General features: G+C 38.7%; 1 protein-coding gene across 1 annotated transcript; it reads right to left on the bottom strand.

Annotated features, from left to right (window-relative positions):
• Window positions 1-4224: 4224 nt before the first annotated feature.
• Window positions 4225-24876, bottom strand: THAP9 (THAP domain containing 9). The gene is made up of 5 exons (XM_060093354.1): window positions 24669-24876; window positions 17404-17599; window positions 14989-15292; window positions 13438-13588; window positions 4225-6205 (listed from the first exon to the last, which is right to left on the bottom strand). The coding sequence occupies exons 1-5, from the start codon at window positions 24746-24748 to the stop codon at window positions 4225-4227; spliced, it is 2712 nt and encodes a 903-aa protein (XP_059949337.1). The 5' UTR covers window positions 24749-24876.
• Between the last annotated feature and the right edge of the window lie 63 nt (window positions 24877-24939).

Here is a 24939-nt window from a genome sequence, read left to right as displayed (position 1 = left end):
ATTAAGATATCATTTCTCTCCAAATTAATCTATAGATTCAACATAACTCCAGTCAAAATCCCAGGAGGAATTTTTGTAAAAACAAGCTGGTTATAAAATTTATATGGAAAGGTACTAGAATAGCCAAACATTTTTTTAAAAAGAACAAAGTTTGAGGATTTCTACCTGACTTCAAGACTTATATAAGGCTAATCAAGATAATGTGGTATTGATGAAAGATCCATGGATCAAGGGAACAGAACAGAGAGCCTAGAAATAGATTCATATTTATGTGGTCAATTTTTTTTTTTTTTTTTTTGTTTTGTTTTGGCGGTACGCGGGCCTCTCACTGCTGTGGCCTCTCCCGTTGCGTAGCACAGGCTCCGGACGCGCAGGCTCAGCGGCCATGGCTCACGGGCCCAGCCGCTCCGCGGCATGTGGGATCTTCCCGGACCGGGGCACAAACCCGTGTCCTCTGCATCAGCAGGCGGACTCGCAACCACTGCGCCACCAGGGAAGCCCTATGTGGTCAATTTTTGACAAGGGATAAAAGGTAATTCACTGGAAAAGAATAGCCCTTTAACAAATGGTGCTGGGATACCATCAATATGTGAAAATACGAACTTATACCACACACCAAAATCAACTGAAAATAGGTCATAAACTAAATGCAAAACCTAAAACTGAAAAATATCTACAAGAAAACATAGGAAGAAAAATCTGTGACCTTGGTTTAGACAAAGGTTTCTTAGATACGAAACTAAGAAGTATGATCCCTAAAAGAAAAAAAGTCAGTAAATTAGACTTATCCAAATTAATGTCTGTTCTTCAAAACACTGAAAAAGTAAAAGCCACATTATAACCTTTAAGAATTGTGAACCACTATGTTGTACGCCTGAAACTAATACTGTACATCAACTACACCTCAGTAAAAATAAAAAGCCACACACTGGGAGAAGGTATTTGCAGGATTCATTTGATAATGCACTTGTATCCAGAATATATAACTAACATTCAATAAGAAAACAACCGGGGCTTCCCTGGTGGCGCAGTGGTTGAGAATCTGCCTGCTAATGCAGAGGACATGGGTTCGAGCCCTGGTCTGGAAGATCCCACATGCCGCGGAGCAACTAGGCCCGTGAGCCACAACTACTGAGCCTGCGCGTCTGGAGCCTGTGCTCCGCAACAAGAGAGGCCGCGATCGTGAGAGGTCCGCGCACCGCGATGAAGAGTGGCCCCCGCTTGCCACAACTAGAGAAAGCCCTCGCACAGAAACGAAGACCCAACACAGCAAAAATAAATAAATTAATTTAAAAACAACCAACCTTCCTTAAAATATGGGGAAAAGACTTGAACAGACATTTCACCTAAGAAGACTGTGAATGGCACATAAGCCTATGAAAACATGTTCAGCATCATTAGTCATTAGAAAAATGGAAATGAAAGCCACAATGACATATCACTGCACACCCATTAGAATGGCTAATTCAAAACAAAACCCTGACAATACCAAGAGATAGGGAGGAAGTAGAACTAGAACTTTTCATACATAACTGGTTGAAGTACTGCATGGTACATCACTTTGCAAAAAAACAGTTCAGGCAGTGTGTTATAAAGTAAAACATACACTTACTATGTGACCCACTGTATGGGTACAACACATTTTTTATTTCCCCATTCATCAGTTGGACATTTTTTAGCTATTATAATGCTGCTATGAAATTTGTACATTTCTCTTGGGTATATATGCCCATTGGTAGAACTGCTGGGTCACATGGCAGTTCTACATTTAACTAACCTTTTGAAGAACTGCCAGGCTGTTTTCCAAAGTGTGCATTCCCACCAACATTGTATGAGGGTTCCAGTTTATCGACATTCTTGCCAACACTTGTTACCTGTCGTTTTTATTATAGCCATCCTAGTGGGTGTGATGTGACATCTCACTGTGGTTTTGTTTTGCATTTCCCAGATGGCTAATTTTGTTGAGCACATATTCATGTATTACAGGCCATTTGTGTATCTCCTTTGAAGAATAACTATTCATATTTTTTACCCATTTAAAAAATAGGGTTATTTGTCCTTTATTATTGAGTTCTTTGTATACTCTAGATACAAGTCCTTTATCAGATGTATGATTTGCAAAAATTTCCTGTGTGTTGCCTTTCACTTTCTTGATGGCGTCCTTTGAAGCACAAGTTTTAAATTTTGCTGCAGTACAATTTATTTTGTTTTGTTTGTGCTTTTGGTGTCATATCTAAGAAACTATTGCCTGATCCAAGTCTCCAAGATATACTCTATTTTATTCTAAGAGTTTTACAGTTTTACCTCTTACATTTGGGTCTTTGTTCCATTTAGAGTTAACATCTTTGCATGTGCATATCCAGCACTATTTGTTGAAAGTAAGAATAAATTTCTGAATGTTTGTTTTCTCCAAAGGGGGGGAAAAAAAAAGAATAAGGGTGCTGAGTAGAAATTGTAAACTAAATTACCCTAATCAAATATGAACAAATAATTTATTAAAAAAATTTCACTGTCAAGCATATCATATCAAGTAAATCTGACATCAGACTTGGACCACTTCACTAGGGCAAGAGCAATTAACGGTGCTAATGGCAGTGATGGAAAGATTCTTGTCTTCAAGGTTTGTCCAATTTATCCAGCACTTAAATAGTGCAAAACACTATTTTAAGAAATTACAGAATATATAGGACATGAGTGAAATGTAACAGCAAAGAACATAAGACGCTACAGATACGAACCTAATTTTAAGTAAAGATCAAGTACAAAACTTGGATTTATATAAGCAATAAGGTAAAGGTGGTGATCTATAAACAGGCTTCCTTTAAATAAGATTTATCCCAGTGAATCTAAACTCATTCTACTGCAAACAAAACAAAACCCACAATATTTAGACTTCTCAGCAATAGCCCCTTATAAAATGTAGTACAGTACAGCTCTGGTTACATTTCAGAACTGAAGCCTTTGTTTGAGGTAGAACCAGCAGAAATATATCAAAATACACTATTTAAGGGGAATTTCAACTAATAAAACTCAACTTTCACCTACTCATTAATCTTTTACAACTTTAAGTTTTCATATTAACTGTACTTTGTGAACATTCACTCAATGACAATAAGGGTAGATATTTTACATACACAGGTGAAAAATGTGCTTGTTTCTTCTTTTTCCATTAAAATACTCCCATTTGTGAAACAAATGTTTTTCTATTTATCGTTTCAGATCTGGGTACGAGAGAATGGAGAATATTGTTCTTAGTATGTTTCCGTCTTCGGGTTATTTAAACTAAATTTCTGAAAAAACTCTTTATGTTATTAAGACAAATGTTTTCACTCTCATTGACTCAGCTGACCATCTTTTTCCAATTTATTAATCACATGCTATGAAATGCCATTATTCAGCATTGAAAATGTTTATTTTCCTCTTCATTAAGAGAAGTTGAAATAAGGGCTTCTTTTCATTCTCTGATGAGCACTGGGTTCCTCCAACAGGAGTCAAGTAAGTATCCACTCTATTTTATTACTCGAAAGTAGTATTTTGAAGTCCAGAGACAATGGACTGTGAAAATTACATCTCCTATGTATTCCCCAGACAACATTTCCCAGCTTGGTTGCAGCACAAGGAATCATCTCATGGCTCGTGTTTACCTTCTGCCTGATAAAGCATAATTATTTCTGTTTTAGGGTACCCCAGCAAAAAGGATTTTTGTGGTGTTTGATGTTTAATTTAGCCTAATTTTCAAATCATACCTTAATTTTTATGTGTAAGTAAAGATTATGTTCAAGGTTTGATAGGCATTCTATTAACTTTTTTTTTTTTTTTAGTGTTAACGTTCTTAAGAGCTGAAAACCAAAGCTCTTTTAGGGAATGTAGTCTTTATAAAAAGGGTCAATGTTTTGGTGACTCCTCGTCATTATTCTCCCTTGTTTTCGAAGTATGTCCAGTCAAATTAGTCGTATAACAGTAAATTCAAAGACAGCACCTGTTGGCTAGTCTGTTCCTACTGACTGACTTACTGCTTTCTACATTTTGGGTAACTCTGAAATGCTTGCAAGCCCCACCAAAGTCTGAGCAGATTTGATAATATGCATGATAGAAATTCCTAAGTCAGAACCACAAACTTGTCCACTCTGCAGAATGGTCAATTTGTAAAATATAGTAAGTTGAAATTTAAAGTAAATGTTGACCAATTATTTTTAATAAAACTTTTAATATATTTTAGGTCCTTCATTTGAACGGACAGCCATCATTCCTTAGCAAATGCCTGTATTTACTGGTATTAGCAAAACTTGAACATTTGTAATTCTGTAAAGATGACCAGTGTTTCCTTGACAAAGTTTTCGTTTCAGTTCTTTCCGAATGGTGTTTTAAAGGGTACTGGGTTACACCTTTAGCTCTGATCTTTAAGAAACAGGTTATTATGTCCTTTAGTAGCTTTACAAAGTGATTGGTGGCACACACTTCTCCATCAAAGAGATGCTTATCTAAATCTACAAAAAGATACATATGCCCGGAAAGCTCATGTAATATTTTTTGCTGAAGATAAAATTCCCTCTGTTTAGGAAGTAGTAGTTCAGAAACTGCCATCCTTGAATGGGTTCTTACAACTCGCTCACAAGTATCTATGACTCGGCACAAACTTTCTGAAGGGAAATGCAAGCCATTTTCCTTTTTAACACATAACAGTGATCCAATTTTAGAGGATTTGAGATCTGATGCATACAGTGCACTGATGCAGTCCTCACATGTTAAAAGAGCTGATAACTTATTTGCAATATAACCAGCACAACAGGTAAGATTTTGCCTATGATCTGACAGGTCTAGTAATGCCTCACTTAGCGAACAGTCAGACCAGACTTGGCAAATATCCTCTTTGCGAAAAAGAGTCTTTATAACGCTGATACCATACTGACGCTGAACTGTCCAAAGGGCCAAGTCCGTCCTTCGAGCAACTGAAATGTCAAGGATGCTTACTTCACTTAGAAAAACCTCATCTTGTAATCTGTATCTGGTCTCCAAATTATGGTAAGCTTTCTGGAATGCCATGCAGGTAGGGTTAGAACTGGTTACCAATACCTGTCTAAGCATCTTTAGAAATAACTCCAGATGATCTTGACTGAATTTGTAAGTCAGAAGATATGGAAAAGGCATGACTTTTGGGGAAACATAATTTTGGTAGAGCCATTTTAAGCTCTCAGCATTAAGCAAAAATCCCAGGAATCCCAGTTTTCGCTTACCTTTAATTATTTGATTATTGCTAGTGTCAGATAATGTAACAAAAATAGTCTTGGCTTCAATTAACACATGGTTGATTTTATTAAAAGTTTCGGGTAATAGAGGTCCTTTAAGTCCCTTTCCATAATAGTTCCTACTATTAAAAATGTCAAACAGATTGTTAATTAAGCGTAAGAACTGGATGGTACCAATACAGTTTTGAAAAGGAGGAAGGCCTAATGACAGCAAACATTCTAACGCGCTGGCCACACTCTCACTGAAGAGTTGGGCGGCACAATTCATTTTCAGTACGTGGTTCTTCAAATTTGCAAGTTTTCTTGGGATTCTCTCCATATTTGATAATTCCTGTTCCTCTAGCGCTGCCACCTCCACAAGGTGCTGCCAGTGTGCTGTGCCATTAATGAACTGAATGCTCTGAAAATTCTGAAATGCATTTCGTATTAACCTAAGCAAGTGGCAAGAATCAAAGAAGTACGCAATCTGTTGACTAGAAGATGAAGGATGCTGAAATGTACACTTCATGTTGTCTCCATCAAGATGTATCCCCAGTGCTTTTGCCATCTGAACACTGTGAGCTGTAGCATCAGACGTGACAGCTAGAACTGTGATCCCTATGTCACTCAGTTTGCCAATCGTCAGACGAAGCAGCTGAGCTTGCAGGTATCCAGACGCCCTGTTTACGAAAAAATAACCAAGAGGTGTCCTCCAGTGACCAGAAATACCCACTGCCATGAGCAAAATAGTTTCTGAGGCAAGTGGCGTTTCATCAGCATCAAGTTTGCCAAGACCAAAGTCCATAAACCCTAGCAAATGGTGACTGCTGGGGTCCCACTGAAGTTGTTGCTTGAGAGATATACCTTTTATTATCAGTGAACAATATTGATATAGCTGGTCTCCATTCTCTACTTTTCGTTGAAGAAAAGAAAAAACGTTGCTGCTGAAACCTGGACCGGGTTTGCATTTGGACAGCCATCTAGAAAATGTAAAAAATGAAAAACATAAAACACAAATGAAGAAATTAAAAATGGGAAAATGCCTTAAATGGCATTTTCTACTAAAGTAGCCTCAAATCCCTGTTGAAATAAAGCCAAGTATAGTAGCCAAATTCTATCAACATTTCAAGCATATATTCATAGTTATGATAAAATAGTAAGACAATAGAGAAACTCAGAAACACAGAATAGCAATTGAAGATGCAAACATACCACAAAATTTTTAACTTCTTACTCACTTCTTAATAAAAATCAATTACCCAGTTTGTTCTCATTGATGTGTTTGTAATTTAGATCATAAACCAGTCTTACCTGTACATTCACTGAGATGAGAAAACTGTTGAGGGGGAAGGAAGCTGAGAACAGCTAGTACAACTACCCCATTTTATAGATTAGCAAACTGGGAGGAAGAGGGAGAGGTTACGCTGCCTGGCCCATATTGTGTGCTAGTCATGCACAAACGTGAAAACCAGCTTTCCTGAGGCCCTTGTTCAGTGCTTTTTCTCACTGCTCTTCGAATTATGCCCTTTGGGGCAATAGAGTGTCTGCATCTCTTTGCTCCTATCCAAAGTACCTATACTATTATCTTTATCTTAGGAGTTCTTTCATAGTATTTCTTTGACCTTCCCAAACTGCTGCTTATTCTTTTCTATTTCTGTTAGTGTCTGTCACTAACAGACAGAATTCTTTTCACTCAGTTCTAATTTACACTTTGTAATTTGTTATAGATCAGGAAAGGAAGTAGCCAAGTTTAATAATTGTCTAAAATAAGACTAAATGGATTCTGAGGTAGACTGAAGTGTTCATCTTCACTGAAGTTTACTTTTATAACTCAAATGACTTTTTGTTTTTAGGTTGAATTTCTGATTCTGGGGCTATATTCCAGGCTGCCAAGGTTTCTTCCTGGACAGCCATCTCTATTTAATTGAAATTTTAATGTACTTCCAGAAGTATTTCAGGACAGGGCTTTCCCAATATTTTGCTGCAACCAAGAAGTTTCATGAACAGAATTTACCCTTACTATATGCCAGGTACAAATATACGCGTGTATATAAATGTATATACAAAATTTAATGCCACTTATGACCCACTAAATTGATTTCAAGATGTACTAACAGATTTGAAAAACACAGTTACAGAATGCAAAAGACATACTCTGACTACTTAGGAGACAAAAGTATTAATCAGTTGTTTATATTTAAAAACAGGGCAAAATAATAAGACAATGAGAAAACAGAATAGTGGCTCTCCACCAGGGTGCTACAGCCCACTAGTACGTTGAAAAGCATTTTCAAGTGTGTCACCAAATTTTAATCAGTTGTTTAAAATTTATTCTTTTGCAGTAGGATTCTCAAATGAACACTAAAGATGCTAAATGTGTTACATGTGCAGTAAGTATCTAATGAAACTACTTAATGCTTCAAGGTAAAAGTTCTAGTTTAAATAGGTTAAAAAAGCTTATGTTCCGGTGAGCTTGCTGTTTAAATGAAAATTAAATGGTATCTTAATGTCCACAACTACTAGAATGATGTTTCTCAGGCAGAAAAATATGTGGACTTGTTGATTTTTTTTTTAGGTTTTTAAAACTGAGAGTAGAAACACTCAAACCAAGTTTTTAGTGTTGTAGGGAAGTGACTGATTTCTCTCTCAAACCAACTTTTTTCCCCCACTCAAAATGAAAAAAAACTTTTTCTGATTGTATAAAATGACACATCCATTTTTTAAAAAACTGAAAGAATATAGAAAAGTGCAAAAAAGTAAAAAATCACTGTTAATACATGAACTTATTTACAAAACAAAAATAGACTAACAGACATAGAAAACAAACGCATGGTTACCAAAGGGGTGGCACGGGGCGGGGGGTCCCGGAGGGATAAATTAGGAATCTGGGATTAGCAGATACACACCACTATATATAAAATAGAGAAACAACAAGGGCCTATTGTATAGCACAGGGAACTATATTCAATATCTTGTAATAACCGATAATGGAAAAGAATCCCAGAAAGAATATATATATGTATACCTAAATCACCTTCCTGTACACCTGAAACAATATAGCATTGTAAATCAGCTACACTCCAATAAATAAATAAACAGATATTTTTAAAAAATCACTTAATATTTCAGGGACATTCTCCCAGATCTCTTTATGTATACATAACTAGATCTCTTTATGTATACATAACTAGATATAATTTTCAAAAATTATACTGAACCTATTTTTCTTTACTATAGTAATGTTATAGACATACTTTTGCATGTTCTTAACTACTGACCTACAGCAATATTTTAAGTGTACACACAGTAAAACTAAAGCATAAATAATTGAACCAACCTGTATTGAAGGACACTTAGGTTGTTTCTGATTTTTAAACAATACAAAGAGCACCACAATGTGTGTTTGTGGGCACACATACACTTACACGTATCTATGTCATTTATGCAATTCGTAGGAGTAGGATGCAGAGGTAAATTTACTTATGCATGTATTAGAATAAATGAACTCAACTTTTAAAGAAGTTTTGGGCCACAGGTGCACATAATTGAGTCAATTTAAATATAATTCACATTCCCAAATTGTCCTTCCAAAAGTTTATACCAATTATAATTGACATATTCATCAATATATTTTAAATTAAACGTTAGTTTAGTTATGGAATAATTATAGGGAGTCACTTGGGTAGCTTAAAGCTCTGCTTAGGAAAAATATTGTGCTAAAGAGCCATAATGCTGAGCTGGGTGTTCTTCTTTAAGACTATTAGCTCCTCCCACTGTCTTGGTTATTTCTGAAGCTCTCACATCAACTCACCTATACAGGGAGCTAATTTACTAAACTGCAATGAATACCAAAATAGAAAATTAAATTAGAAACAGAAAAAATCTACTAAGATCATACTAAATGTATCACTATTATAATTAGGAAAGCTGAGGATGCTAAGACATTATTTCAAAGGAGTTGTGAAAACAAACTACCTTAAAGACCCAAAGCTCTGGAATTATAAGAAGCAGAGCTGTGGGAAGGTTCTGGGAGAATTCAAAGGGAGAACTGAATTCAAGGGAGAATTCAAGGGAGAACTGAAGAATTCAAGGGAGAATTGAAAAAGGATCCAACTTCAGTACAGAGAAAATTAGAGAGGTGACTGATAGTAGCTAAGAACTGAAGAAATAGTAGTTAGAAATGAGTGAGTGAGGTACCTATCTAACTGAATCAAGGGTTTTTTAAAATGTAAGTCTGGCTTGGTCTATCATCCATACAGTTGTTTCTCCATTATCATGGAGGGAAAAAACAACTATTCATGTTTTCTCCTTTCTCCCAAACTTCTAATGCTTCCTTCCCCAACTCTTAGCTATTAACTTTATGCCACTGAGAAAATAGAAGCAATGTGATAAAAACTCATTTTCTTACCACCAAATCTGTTAACCTGTTGCATCTGTATCTCTCTTTCCTGTTTTGACGCATGATTTGTCCCTACTCCTAATTAAGGCCAGACCTCCCTCCACAGCAGTGTTGGATGTTGCCCTCCTGCAGTTATCCTTTCTGTTGTGCATCACTGATTTTCTTATCTGCACTAGATCACTCCCATGAGCAGGCAAACAAGGTGCAGCATCTGCTATCTCATCAAATATCCTCCCCTCCATTTATGCTCCTTCCACTTACGGACACATTTCTCTTCTTCTTTCATAGCAAAACTCCTTGAGAGAGTCCATAATCACTGTCTTTGCTTCTTTGCCTTCCAGTATCTCTTGATTCCACTTCAGCCAGGCTTATCTCTCCATCACTGCACTGCAACTGCTTTTATCAAGGTCATCACTGACATCTCCATCTTGCAAAATCCAATGGTCAATTGACTGTCCTCATCTTACTTGATCTCCAGCAGCATTTGACACAGTGCAATACTATCTCCTTGAAATACTTGCTACACTTGGCTTCTAGGCCATCACAATCTCCTGGTTTTCCTCCTGTCTCACTGGCTGCTCCTGATCAATAAATGTTTATTGAATAAATGAATATTCAACATGATTAGAGATCTAATACTTAAGCACAGATGTGCTGAAAATAGATATAAACAGGGGAAATGAAGGGAAATGTTATCAAATAAAAAATTTTTGACCATTCATATTTCTCAGTATAAAATCTAGGTATTTCTAATAAGTTGGAATAATAGATGGCCATTAAAACAAAATTTGGGTGATGGATAGTTTTTTTTTTTTAAGTCTAGGAGAATATATACCAAACTGCTAACAGTGGTTATTTTGTGGGATTAGGGGAATGGAAGTATTATAAATATTTTTCACTTTCTGGTATTTATATACTTACATATTGTTTCAATGTTTTATACTAAGCATGTATTACTATCACATTAAACAAGGTAACTTAGTTTCAGACAAAGCATCCAAAGAAATAAGCAACCCTCTGAGTACTAAAATTGTAAATCGAAATAATGACACAGCAAAGGTTACAAAGTGAAAATGATATGAAGAGAAAAAAGCTCAGTGTGAGCTGGAATTACCAGAGAAGACTTAATTCAGGAGTTGATGCAGAACTATAGAAATGAAAAAAACCATGGGGGGCGGGGGGGGGTGTGGAGATGAGAAGTCGTATGGAATGTCTCACATAAACCATAGTGTAAAATCAGTAACTAATGCTTTAAAACCAGTGCAAAGGAGAGGACTTGACTAAAAAACGTGTGGAAGCGATAGCAACATAGTGTCTATAAAAATGTCTACTGCTTACCAGAAAGTAGACATTTATAAATAAGTGTAATATCTGGCCTAAATGGTAAAATCACATATGGAAGAGAGTGAATCAGCCTATACACAAATGTTCATCTCAATATACAATATAGCAGTTACAACCAAAAAATAGAAACAATATAAATGTCCAATAGTTGGAGAATGCCAAAGTTAAGTAGGGTACGACTACCTGATATTCTGAAGCTATTCAAGATCATAACTATGTAAAAAACTAGTAAATCTAAGCACAGAAAAAAGACTGGAAGAAAATTCCCTATATTAATAGTAATTGTTTAAATATAACCTAGAGGAACAATTAATGAATTTTCCTCCTTTTTCTCTCATTTCTAAATTTGTTAGTAGTAGTATTATGTTAATAGTATGTGTGGAGGAAAATTCTCATTCATGTTTTTTTTTTAAAGGGGATGTGATGTACATCATGGTGACTATAGTTGATAATACTGTACCGATATCTGAAAGTTGCTAAGAGAGTAGATCTTAAAAGTTCTCATCACAGACACAAAAAATTTGTAACTATGTGTATGATGGATATTAACTAGACTTATCTTGGTGGTCATTTTGCAATATATACAAATATCAAACACATAATTACATTGTATACCTGAAACTAACATAATGTTATGTGTCAATTACATCTCAATTTAAAAGAAGAGAAGTTTCCCCCCACGTGGGAAAAAAAAAAAAACCCTCATAATAATCAAGGTCCTTCCTCCCACCAAGCTTCAGTTTCCCCCTTCTTTAAAATGAGGGGGTTGGACTACATGATCTCTAGGAGTTTCTCCAGCTCAGAGCCCCTATGAGTCTGTTTTAAAGTTGAAGCAATAAGAAACCAAGAAGCACCTTCCAGGAGAGAAGGCTCCTGCCGTTCCTGGGCGGCCTCTGCCCCAATAGCAGTGGATTAAATGAAGTGCTGCCCTTTAGGCAGCGATTTGAGGTCCACTGTAATTCTTCCTTTCATCTGTTCAAAATCCTAAACAACCATCCAGGCATTCTTTCATTCCACAAATATTTATCAAGAGACCATTGTGTTCCAGGCACCCCTCCAGGGCAGGAGGTGTAACAAAGAACCAGACACAGACCTCATACTTGGGCAGCTCAGTCTAGTGGGGAAGACAGTGTTAAGTACTAAGATTCAGTTCCACATTGTGTGTGCAAGAGGATACCTAGTCCAGAATCGGAAGAATGGCAGGCCAGGCTTCAGAAAGGATGTGATATCTAATCTGAGCCTGAAGGGTGAGGACCAGTCTCCAGGACTAACAGGGAGAACGGGCATTACAGGCAGATGGACTAGTAAGTCTCGAAGGTAAGGAAGCAGCAAGAAATGCCTTACAATAGGAACATGGAATCTAAGAGGGCAGGGAGAGAGGCAGGAGATGAGCCGCACAGTCCAGCAGGAGCCACATCACATCACAGAAGCTCAGTGAGACACAGGAAGAAGTCTACGGGTAATGGGAGGCTTAGGCAGCAGGAAAGTGACTGGTATGGGTTGACTTGTGTCCCTCAAAAAAGATATATCATAGTCCTAATCTCCAGTACCTCAGAGTGTGATCTTATTTGGAGATAGGGTCTTTACAGAGGTAATCAAGTTAAAATGAGGTCATTAGGGCACACCCTAATCCAACACGACTTGTGTCCTCATAAAAAGAGGAAATCTGGACACAGAAACACACATGGATAATGGAAGACGATGTGAAGAAACACAGGGGGAAGATCACCATCTACAAGCCAAGGAGAAAGGCCTGGAACAGACCCTTACTTCACACCCCTCAGAAGGAACTAACCCTGCCAGCACCTTGATTTTGGACTTCTAACTTCCAGAACTGTGAGGCAATAATACATTTCTGTCATTTAAGTCAAATAAGTAAATAAATAAAAATAAAAGAATCTGTAAAACCCGTGATGAAAAAAACAGTAAATACTGAGTATTAAATTTATAAGGCATTACTATAAAGTCACTGTTATTTGCTTCCCACTAAGAGAATATAAATATAGCTATGTATTTTGACCACAAATTCTAAAAAATTATTTTTTATAATCTGGTCTCTGGACAGCCTGCATTGGCACCAACTACAGTGCTTACGAAAAATTCAGATTTTTGATCTTTGCCTCAAACCAGTGGTATCAATCTAGATACCAATCAATTGTTCTCGATTTTCTAGATTAGTCACATATTAAAACTACTGAAGGGCCTGAGAAATTCCTATATTTCAAGATTTAGATTTTACCACCCAGAGTGTCTCTACCATCTGAAAGATGCAAAAAAATTTGTCAGCCTATATGTCTTCATTCTGTGGGTGAAATATCAACTGTGATAATATGTAAATACCACCTAGAAGTTTTTAAAAAGAGAAAGTGGACAAAAGGAGAGTATGAATACTAATAGCATTAATGTATAAACTGCAGTGAAAGAACAAAATGTTTATTTTATTTAATATCTAAAAAGTAATTCACTTACGTTCTGAGGATAGAAGAATGAGGCAGTTTAAGAATCTTTCTTACATAATCATAGACTTTGCTACTGCACAAGTAGAGTGTACACGCAAATTGCTTCATTTCTGTGGAGTACTCAGCTGTTTCTCTCCAGTTATACAACTCCCACTTAAAATCTGTTAAAATAAATTTATTCTTTGTGATGAAAAATGTGTACAGTAACATTTTCAGGCACAGACCATAGCATTTGGATATAAAATATGATAGGCACCAAAATTCAAATAGTTACATTTTAACTGAGTTTGTTCAGAGGTTACTATCCAATCTTAGAGACTGTTAACCATTTTATCCTGTTCATCTTGGATCATTTCACTAGAAAGAGGGACGAAAAATGTGTCAACTTGAGTCGTTATGTTTTACTATTCACTGGCAGACTGAGTGGAGATTTTTAGAGGAACAGGGAAGAAAATGAAATAAATGGATAATGGGTATCATTTATCTGAGAGTGAAAAATAGACACAAGAAATATTTTGGGGGATAGGGAACTATTCAGAATGAACATCTTCCCTACCATTGAGAGAAAAAAAAATCCTCTGTTCCTGGTGCAGACCCCTATTTATAACCTATATTCCCCTCTTGGAAAAACACAAAATACTCTCTTCCATTGGAGACACCTACTCTTGTCTAGAAAAGGACATGCTTCTTTTACCAGAATGCAAATCCAAAATCTCTGCTGCTTTCATCAAAGAATAAGTTGGCAATTCTTACTTTGCCCCTCTTCAAATATCCTGGTTCACAAAGACTAGGTAGTCTTTCAATGAACATATATATATACTCTATAGGGTATTTTAGAAAAAAATTTGGAGACTTAACACAATTTTCAAACTCAAAGGGATTTTGCAAATTATCTAGTTCAGCTCACTACAAAAAAAAGACTTTAGTGATAAATTATCTAGCAGTTAAAACTGTTCACAAAGAATTTGCAGTGACAAGTGTGTGATTATAAAAAGTGAAAAGTAGGGACTTCCCTGGTGGTCCAGTGGTTAAGAATCCATCCTTCAATGCAGGGGATGCCAGTTTGATCCCTGGTTGGGGAACTAAGATCCCACATGCCACAGGGCAACTAAGCCCACGCACCACAATTAGAGAGCCCACATGCCACAACTAGAGAAGGCTGAGTGCTGCAACGAAGAGCCCATATGCTGCAACTAAGACCCGAAGCAGCCCCAAAATAAATAAATAAATAAATAATTAATTAATTAAATTTTTTTTAAAAAGTGGAAAGTACAATATATGGTATAAACCATATGATCTCATTTCTGGGTAGTAGGATTATGTGTTATTTTTATTATTTATACATTTCTTTGCTTCTCCTGTAATAAACATATTACTTTTAAAATTGTAAAATCATAAAAGGATTTTGGTGATTATTTTTCATTCTTCTTGCTTATGCTAGAGACTTTTCACTTCTCAGCTAAAAGCATATTTCCATTGGCAATACAAAATAAATATGTAATGATATTTCAGAAAAATTAAGAGCTACACTGTAAGTATTACAGGTCATTAGGGAATATACCGGAAAATTGTGCTCGTAGCAGACACTCTGTTTCCTCTGAAAGTAGCTTCTCTTCTACAAGTGCATCAATTAATCGTAAGCCCTTTCTCTTCTTGATCATCCTGTAGTTTTTTGCAGAAGCAAGTCTTTTTTTGGACACTTGTAGCATCTGTTGCACCTCAGCCAGTTTCTCTGCTCCGGTTGTGAGAGGTCTCTTTAGACTGTAGTTATGGTCCTCAGTAGCAACCTCTTGAGAATTATCAGGAAGTGGCTGTTTTAGGATTTTCTGTCTTGCTTTACCTTTAAGGTGTACACCTTGGAGAACCTATGACACAAATATAAAGTGAAGTTTATTTTAGAAATTATCACACAATGATTATCTATAAAAATTCCATTGAATACAAAGCACTCACCTGGTTGCTGTGGAGAGTTAGTTATGAAAGAAAAGGTCATAATCTCTGACTTTTTAAAATATATGATCTCTAGGATAATGTAAACAAGTTTTGGGTTTTTTTGTTTTTGTTTTTTTTGGCTTCTATACAGAAATAGTAACATGATGCTGAAAGTTTCTGAAATGATTAAAGTAACTAGAGAAAGGTGGTGGTAATTTGGGAAGGTTTCACAGGAGTTTTGAGCTGTTCTTTGAAGGAGTAATAATATGGTTTAGTGAAGGGGACAGGGAAGTTATTTGCACAAACAGGAAGGCACAGGACAGAGCATGGGCTTTGGAGTTAAGACTCCTGGCTCCCCTCACTTGCTAGCTGTGACTTAACATATAATCCTTTAGCTTCTCACTTATAAAATGTGGATAATAATACAGAGTTGTTTTAAGGATACAATAAGATCCTTTATGTAAATCGCCTAGTGCAATGCCTGGACCACTGTAGGTCCCAATAAATTGTAACTATTACTGATTTTAAACGAAAGCATACAAGCAAGTCAATTTATCATATATACAATGGGTAAGTACATGTGGTTCAAAAAGAGAATTCAGGGCAGTTAGAGATACACAAATCAATTAATAGAAAGCTCTTCAAACTTATGAGTTTGGATTTGACACCAACCATATTCTTCTGAAAGAGGGAATAATATAAAACAATACCGAAAGAAGGAGACTCCAATGAATAAGAGGAAGGTGAGGGTAGAGTAAGGATAGAACAGTTGGATGACTACTTGCAGACTGCAGACAGTGATTGAATCATATATGAGCACGTGGCTAAGGGGTAAAAGGATAAAATAAAAATAATCAAAAGAAACGTAAGGGGCTTCCCTGGTGGTGCAGTGGTTGAGAGTCCGCCTGCCGATGCAGGGGACACGGGTTCGTGCCCCGGTCTGGGAAGATCCCACATGCCGCGGAGCAGCTGGGCCCGTGAGCCATGGCTGCTGAGCCTGCGCGCCCGGAGCCTGTGCCCCGCAATGGGCGAGTCCACAACAGTGAGAGGCCCGCGTACCGCAAAAAAAAAAAAAAAAAAAAAAAAAAAAAAGAAACGTAAGAATGTAACACCAATACTGGTGACTGGGATAAAATAAAAGCAATCAAAAGAAACATAAGACTGTAACACCAATACTGATGACTGACTCATAGAAAGTCTTCTATTTTCCGTATACCTCTTTCTACATCAATGCTAACAGTTAGGTATGTTTTTGGTCAAGATCAGTAACATTTTTGGGGAGAGCCAAAAAAAAGGAGGGGGTAGATAATTTCAAAGTATTGTGAAAACTGTCTCATACTGAAACAAAAGCCTGCATTCTGGGCCTCCCTGGTGGCGCAGTGGTTGAGAGTCCGCCTGCCGATGCAGGGGATACGGGTTCGTGCCCCGATCTGGGAGGATCCCATATGCCGCGGAGCGGCTGGGCCCGTGAGCCATGGCCGCTGGGCCTGCGCATCCGGAGCCTGTGCTCCGCAACGGGAGAGGCCACAACAGTGAGAGGCCCGCATACCGCAAAAAGAAAAAAAAAAAAAAAAAAGAAGCCTGCATTCTAAAGCTGTTTATATCTACTAGTTGATTTTTGTGATCAGTTTAGTAACCTTTATGTATATCTAGACATATGGTTTGCATTTATACATTTTATTTATTTATTTTTTTGGCTGCACCACATGGCATGCAGAATCTTAGTTCCCCGACCAGGGATGGAACCCGCGCCCACTGCATTGGAAGCGCAGAGTCTTAACAACTGGACTGACAGGGAAGTCCCATATACACTTTATTTTTATTTTTTAAAAACCTCCAAAGCACAATTACTAATATTACATATATATTTTTTAAAAACCCAAAAACTAATTTTCTAGGCATTTAAAGTGTATTATAGGATTTATTTTAAGACCTGGGTTTTTGGTTTTGTGTTTATGTCTGTAAAATCTAGCTATAATGTGAGCTGTCTTGATTTTTAAAGGCTCTGTAAAATTTAATTTTGTTTACACCTAGATTTAAATACCTTGTATAGAGAAACAGAAGGCACAGCTCCTTTTTTCAGCTTTCTTCTTATGCCATATGACTCAAAGTCACTTTCTTGAAAGTGTTTGGAACATAGCATAGCACCTGGTCCTGGAATCCAAATCTTTTTGCTTCTGGGGTCCATACGATTAACAGCCCTGATCCATTTTGAGCGCTGAATGGTATCAGTTGGAAATCTACAGCAATCATATTAAAATTCCATTAACATGAAAATATAGTAATACTACAGTAGTATTTATTATATAAACCGATTTATTATTTAACTGCTTTACATAAAGTCCAGTTAATTAAAGTTTAATTCACTTGATCTGATTTCATTTTTCAAAGTTCTTTGACTTTTTAAATCCAAAAGCTTAGGCTTCCCTGGTGGCACAGTGGTTAAGAATCTGCCTGCCAATGCGGGATACACAGTTTCAAGCCCTGGTCCAGGAAGATCCCACATGCCGTGGAGCAACTAAGCCCGCGAGCCACAACTACTGAGCCCGCGCACGCCTAGAGGCCGTGCTCCGCAACGAGAAGCCCAAGCACTGCAACGAAAAGTAGACCCGCTCGCCGCAACTAGAGAAAGCTTGCGTGCTTTTTTAAATTTACTGAAATAAAATAAGTTTAAATCCAAAAGCTCAATATCTAAGTGATCTCATCTGTTTCAATTTGTATGTAGACAATTCTCCTATTAAACACCCTGCACATTCTATCTTCACAGCCTACACTTAACAGAATCTGCTCAAATTTAATGTCTTTCCTTTCCTGTGTCAATTTTTTAAAATTAATTATTTATTTTTGGCTGCATGGGGTCTTTGTTTCTGCGCGTGGGCTTTCTCTAGTTGTGGTGAGCAGGGGTCTTTGTTTCTGCGTGCGGGCTTTCTCTAGTTGCAGTGAGCGGGGGTCTTTGTTTCTGTGCGTGGGCTTTCTCCAGTTGCGGTGAGTGGGGGCTACTCTTTGTGGCAGGGTGTGGACTTTTCATTGCAGTGGCTTCTCTTGTTGTGGAGCACAGGCTCTAGGTGCGCGGGCTTCAGTAGTTATGGCACGTGGGCTCAGTACTTGTGGCTCGTGGGCTCTAGAGCGCAGGCTCAGAAGTTGTGGTGCACGGGCTTAGTTGTTCCGTGGCATGTGGGATTTTCCCGGCCCAGGGCTCAAACCCATGTCCCCTGCACTGGCAGGTGGATTCTTAACCACTGCGCCACCAGGGAAGCCCTGTGTCAATTTTAAACGATGTCCACAAATTCTTCAGTACTCCTCCTTTCAAGGAGTACTGAATTCCCCTCCCATTGAGGGTGGGCTGGGGTTAGTAATTTGCTTCTAAGGAATATAAAAAAGCAGACGTGATAGTGGGCATTAAACAAGATCATAAAAAGCACTGAGGATCTGTCCTTGCTCTCTCTGTTGAATGGTTTTTCTCTGGGGGAAGTTACCTGCCATGTCATAAGAAGCCCTATGGAGAGTCCACTTGGCAAGAAACTTGAGTTCTCCAGCCAAAGGCCATGTGAGGGAGCCTTTCTGAAAGTAGATCCTTCAGCCTCCGTCAAGGCTTCAAATGACTGCAGTCTTGGCTAACATTTTGACTGCAATCTTATGAGATACTCCATAACACCCACCTTTATCCACTCCTCAGTTCCTGACCCTCAGAAATTATGTAAGAAAATAGATGCTTCCACTGAATTTTGAGGAAATTTGTTACTAAGCAGTAGGAAACAAGTACATTTCCTATACTCAATTTTCCTATTTTGTTTCGAAAGGATCACTTTTCCTAGCCTTGAACATAAAAATTATCTTCTATTTCTCTACTTGTCAATCCCAGCCAAATGATTATATTCAGCAATGGGTGAGGGAAAAAATGTGAAAGTAATATAATGAAAATCACAGAACTACTTTTTCTGTCCCCTCTTCTCCTTCCTTTTTTTGGGCCACGCTGCGTGGCTTGTGGGATGTTAGTTCCCCAACCGGGGACTGAACCCGGGCCCTCAGCAGTGAAAGCACAGAGTCCTAACCACTGGACCACCAGGAATTCCCTGCACCCTCTTCTTTGACTTATTTTGGAGATAGATCTATAGGTAGCCTATGACTTTTATATATTTTAACTCAGGCTTTGAAACACATAGTTGTTAGAACTGAAACTGGTAAAAATTTTAATTTCCTTAGCTACTTGTTAGGGAAATGATGACAGTATGATAAAACTTAATTCTGAGATACTCTCTCAGTCACCTTGAGAAAGAACACTGAATTGGTAAACCTCTAAGTCTCAATTCCCTTTTACTAGCCATGTAGTATTAGATACATCTCTCAATCTGTCAGCCTCCTCCAGGGCTATAGTAAGAGTACCTGAGGATACAGATGCGTTCAAAAGCACTTTGTAAATGGTAAAGTACTATCCAAGGTTTGTTCTTTCTTAGGAACAACTAATTCCACTTTTGGGACTTTTTATTTTATTGTTCCAGGAAGATGATGCTACTTGATCAAGAGAGAATGTACAGGGAATTATTTTTCCAATAAAGATGAGGCACACCTTTCTCTTTTCACTGGGCTCTTTCCTTAACTGATGGCACGTGTTTGTGAGGCCACATTTCTAGATTGGGTGTAGTCTCTAACCATGCAAGGGACCATCAAAAGTTGGCTAGTCCGGGCTTCCCTGGTGGCGCAGTGGTTGAGAGTCCACCTGCCGATGCAGGGGACACGGGTTCGTGCCCCGGTCCGGGAGGATCCCACGTGCCGCGGAGCGGCTGGGCCCGTGAGCCATGGCCGCTGAGCCTGCACGTCTGGAGCCTGTGCTCCGCAACGGGAGAGGCCACAACAGTGAGAGGCCCGCGTACCGCAAAAAAAAAACATAAAAAAAAAAGTTGGCTAGTCCACCAAGTTCCATTACCAGCCTGATTCTCTGATGCAAAGCTTCCCAACTGGCATGCCTGCTGAGTACAGTTATCAATCCCCTTAGCCCATGGGGTGGGCCTGGGCCACCTGGAGCCCTTGAAGTAGTTACATCAAGCTAGTTCCAAACTGCTTTGCAGGTGTGCCCCAAAGTATTAAACAAATATTTCCAATCTGCAAAAAGACATGAAAAGGGTTGGTAAATACTGCAGTCTAACCAGCATGACTGACTAATTTGAGTTATGGACAAAATTAAATTGGTATTAACAATTGATACCACTTTTAAAGCATTTACCTTGTGCTGTATATATATTTTAAAGACTTAGTTTGGGTCTTAAGAAACTCTGCAAGACAGGTTTTTATCCTTTTACTGAAGATGAAACCAAGACTGGAGCAGCCAAGTTTAGCCACCAGTAAATAGTCAATTAAAATTGGAATTCATGTTTCCCTAGTCTAAAGCCACCTCTGGCAGAAGAAAAATCCCAAACCCATCACCGTCTCATACACACAGTAATGAAATGGCTTACACTGTAATACAGAATCCATTTTCTTCCTCCTGTCGACTATGTCTTTTTTATACTATTAGCAGAGATCTACTTCTTGTTTCCTGCACATTATTTTCCAGAAAAGTGGCTAACAAAACCAATTCTACCGTGGTTACATCTAGGGAGGGAGAGAAATGATTGAGGGGCAAGGCTTCAACTATACCTATAACTTAAGTCTCTTCTAAACAGAACAAAAGCAAACATGTTAACATCTGCTTATTCCTAGTGATGGGTAATAGGTGTCTGTTACGTATAAATAAAAGTTTAAAAATACAATTCATTACAACAATTAAGGCAAAAACTCTTCCAGATGGTCATGCATAAATTCCTTGGTTATGAAATAAATTGAATTTCTTAATCTTACTTTACACCTACAAAAAGGGAATGAATCAAAGGGTCACTTTAAATTTTAACTTGCCAGTCCCACTATGTACTTAGCCATTTATGTGTTTGACAGAGCACCAATATTCTCATAGCAACAGTTTCCACACCTGTGAGTCATTTTGATTCAGGCTTTTCAACGACAGCGCCTTGCTTATGTCCTTACAACCTCTTTCACGACTCTGGTGATGGTGCTGGGGATGCTGGGAAAGGCTTCAGAGGACATAATATCTGAGCTAGAGCTGAAGGGTCAATAGGAGTTTGCCATGCAGAATGGCCACTCCAAGCAGATGCAAAAGACACAGAGATATAAAATGATTACTTGGAACCTTCTGGCTGATAAAGCTTGGAAAAGTAAATTAATTTGGAGGCTTGAAAGGAGAGTGCAGAGGTAGCTGGGAGTAGTTATAGATGGGAGGTAGCCAGAGGTCAGATCACAAAAAGGTCTTGTATGCCTTATTATAAGCTTTGGATCCATCCTTCAGGTCAATGGCCACCACAGAAGTCTACACTCATCTATTGAGAGTTGAAGAAATTATTAGAATTCATTTTTATAACTCTTTGCCCCATCTTCTAATTTTTGTGTTTCATAATAAATATTAGTATATCACTTCATATATAAACTTATAAATTATTATAAATCACTATCCATGTATCAGAGGCACGTATTCAGGTTTTTTGTTTGTTTTTGTTTTATTTTGTTTTTTATGGAAAGAGCTCCAGGATCACATAGCTTGAAGATGGAGGCTTCAGGCAACAGCAAGTTGACTAATTCTCTCCTTCCAGATTACCATTTTGCTGAGCCCTTACTTCAGATCAATATTACTTTGTCACCAGCACTAACACCACAGTATTCTAATTCCTTTTCCTGTCTCTATTCTTTCCTGCCTTCCTTACAACTTCCTAGGTGTCAGGAAGACAAACGATTCCGTGTGTTTAATTCCGCACATATGTATTATAAAATAATAGAAATATATTTCAGATTGGAAGAGAGGTGTATGAGGAAAGGATTCACAGAGGAGCTTGGACTCTACCTTGTAGGCACTGAAGAGCCCAAGGGATTAAAATTCTTACTTCAGGGAACCAGCATTATAAAATTTGCATTTTTAGGAAAATAATTTCCAGAAATCTAGAAAATGGAATGAATGGGGAAGAAATCAGGCTGGAAGAATCAGAGCAGACTACTGTAATAAATGCATCACTTTTTTTTTTTTTAAATTAAGCAGGTCTTACTGTGGTTCTCAACATATAAAACAAATAAAAGCAATAAGCCAGTTCTTCCCTATTTAAAGAAACTGGGGAAAAGGCACAGGAAAAACAGGGAACAAAAAGTTGAGAAAGAAATTAAAGAAAAGGGAGAGAACGAGGGAGAGAGTGTCAGTACAGCTATGGGAGATGAAAGTTTCAAGGACTGGTCGATACGACCGAAAGTTAAAAGAGGTCAAGAGAAAGATTTACAAGTGCTTATTTAGATTTGGTAACGTTACCAATGACCCTCAGTTAGTGCTGTTTCATTATAGTGGTGACAGACGTCTGGCTACAGTAGGGTGAACAGGCAACAGGACTTAGGGAAATAGGTGTATGCTTCTGTTTTGAGGAACTTGGTTATAAATGGAAGGGGAGGGTAGTGTAGAGGTGCACAAAGGTTCAAGAGTCTGTGTGTCTGTGTTTAAAAGTGGAAGTAATGTGAACATGTTCAGTGTTTTTAGGCAAGTAATCAGTAGAGCAATTTACAATAAAAAGAGGACAGGAACTAATTGATGGAAACAAATCCCAGAGAAGAAAGGATACAATTATAACAGCTTAGGTGGAGGAAGCAGCCCTACTTAAACTAAGCAATACTACAAAAGGCCTACCATATATAGTTGAAACTCCTTAACTTGACATGTTAAATTTTTTTAGATAATTTGTCTCCAAGCTACTTTTCCCACTCTTCTACATTACATCTTCACTTTCCATTCCTTTATATTTTTTCCATGTTATTCCTATTTAAATGCTATCTTCCTTCCGCCCCACTCTCCAACCTAGGTAAGGTTCAAGGTCCAACTCAAATACCACTTGTCCCACACAGCTCTTTTTGATTTTTTCATAAAAGTCCTTTGTCAGGGGTTTGACTCTCTACCCCTCATATTGCCTTAATAGGCTACCACTTTAAAAAAAAACACTGTACATTTCTTTTTGTCTGTGAGTATCTATTCTACGCACTTTTCCACTTCTCATTGATCTCAATGACCTTTACTAGACTGGACCACAGATGTGGGTTCAAATTAGATAGGTCTGAAAATAAGCCCCACTCTTGTGCCAAATATAATTTCCTTGCATAACCAGTTACAGCCAGAGTCGGACCAGGCTTGCAGAGCTGGGCTAATGATACTGAACAACTGGTAATGACAGTACTGGTGAAAATCTGAAACTGAGCAGGTCCCTTCAGGGCCCTCCTGGGTACAAAAGCCCTCTGTGTCTCCCATTTCGTGTCAAAAAAACAAACAAACAAAAACCAAAAAACTTCAGTCTCCTAGGCCTTCCCTGAGTTCCAAAGAGCGGACCCAAGCAATGACTAATTAGGGAAGTTAGGGAAGTTAGGGAAGTTAGGGAATGGGTAGGGGGTAGGGGGGAAGCAGTTAAGCCAGATAGCCTGAACAACAGTTCAGTGATAAATAGAGTCCTAGTTCCTCCTCAAGGGATATACAAAATAATCTGATGGCATATCTTTGGGTAGTTCTGCAAAAACTAACCCCCCACCCTGGTGGACGATGGTGACTACTTGCTGACCACAAGTACTTAGACCTCAGACTGGCTGGAACCATAAGGTCGATGATTCACATTCTCTAAACACCAGACTGTTCCTCACCCCCCATTCAATCAGAATAATGTCATGCACCCTGCAGCCCTCACCCCAAATCCCTGCAGCCCTCACCCCAAATGTTGCTTTTAAAAGTCCTAAAAGCCATCAGGGAGTTCAGGACTTTTCAGCACCGGCTGCCCATTCTCCTTGCTTGGCACCCTGCAATCAACACTGGACTTTCCTTCACTGCAACCTGGAGTCAGTAAAGTGGCTTTCCTGCGCGGTGGGAAAGGGGACTCCAGTTCAGTTCCATAACAAACTGATCTGTACTCATGCTCCTGAGCAAGCCACACACTCTAATGAAAGCGCACGCCTTCAACAGTTCTTCTAAACTGCCTCCCCTTCCGGTCTCCCGAAAGGAAGCAAGACTCCTTTCGAGTAACCCCTGCTAAAAGCTAACAGAGAAAGCAAGCACTTCGGAAGCAAACACTGAGCAGGAAGACGAGGAAGAGCATTAGCCCTCAAAGTTGCCCAATTCCCTCCCCCGCCCCCACGCTACGCACGTCACGCCACGCCACGCCGATGGCATGGCGCCCCACCCGCCCCGCCCCACCCTGCCCTGCCTCCCGCCTGGCCATGCTGGGAATTAGCGCGGAGGTTGTTCTCACGCACTGGTGGAAGGAGAGGCCGCGCTCCCGGCTCAGCACGGTATCCCGGGTGCTGCAGCCCACTGCCGAGCAACTTCGGGTCATCTTCTTGCTACGTGGGGCTCCACCGTCGGTGTTCCCGCGACAGCATGAATCCCGATAAAGTTAGCTCCGCCCGCAGACACTGCGGCTATGACCTTTATTTGTCTAGAAAAGCGGGCTCTTAAGGCGCAGGGATCCCACCCTTTCTCTCCGCAGTCCCCGTGGCCAATCACAGACCACGTCGTGTCGCAGCA

The sequence above is a fragment of the Mesoplodon densirostris genome, chromosome 1 (genome assembly GCF_025265405.1).
Source record: "Mesoplodon densirostris isolate mMesDen1 chromosome 1, mMesDen1 primary haplotype, whole genome shotgun sequence".
Taxonomy (NCBI): domain Eukaryota; kingdom Metazoa; phylum Chordata; class Mammalia; order Artiodactyla; family Ziphiidae; genus Mesoplodon; species Mesoplodon densirostris.
Note: the sequence above shows the minus strand (reverse complement) of the source record. Positions and strands in the feature narration are given on the sequence as shown.

Bases quoted from the DNA above. Each gene is read 5' to 3' on its own strand.
- THAP9 (XM_060093354.1), bottom strand. From the start codon at position 24,748: ATGACCCGAAGTTGCTCGGCAGTGGGCTGCAGCACCCGGGATACCGTG. The intron at 17,600-24,668 runs GTGCGTGAGAAC...TGATTGCTGTAG, and splicing joins CGCGGCCTCTCCTTCCACCA to ATTTCCAACTGATACCATTC. The intron at 6,206-13,437 runs GTAAGTGAATTA...TACATTTTCTAG, and splicing joins CATTCTTCTATCCTCAGAAC to ATGGCTGTCCAAATGCAAAC.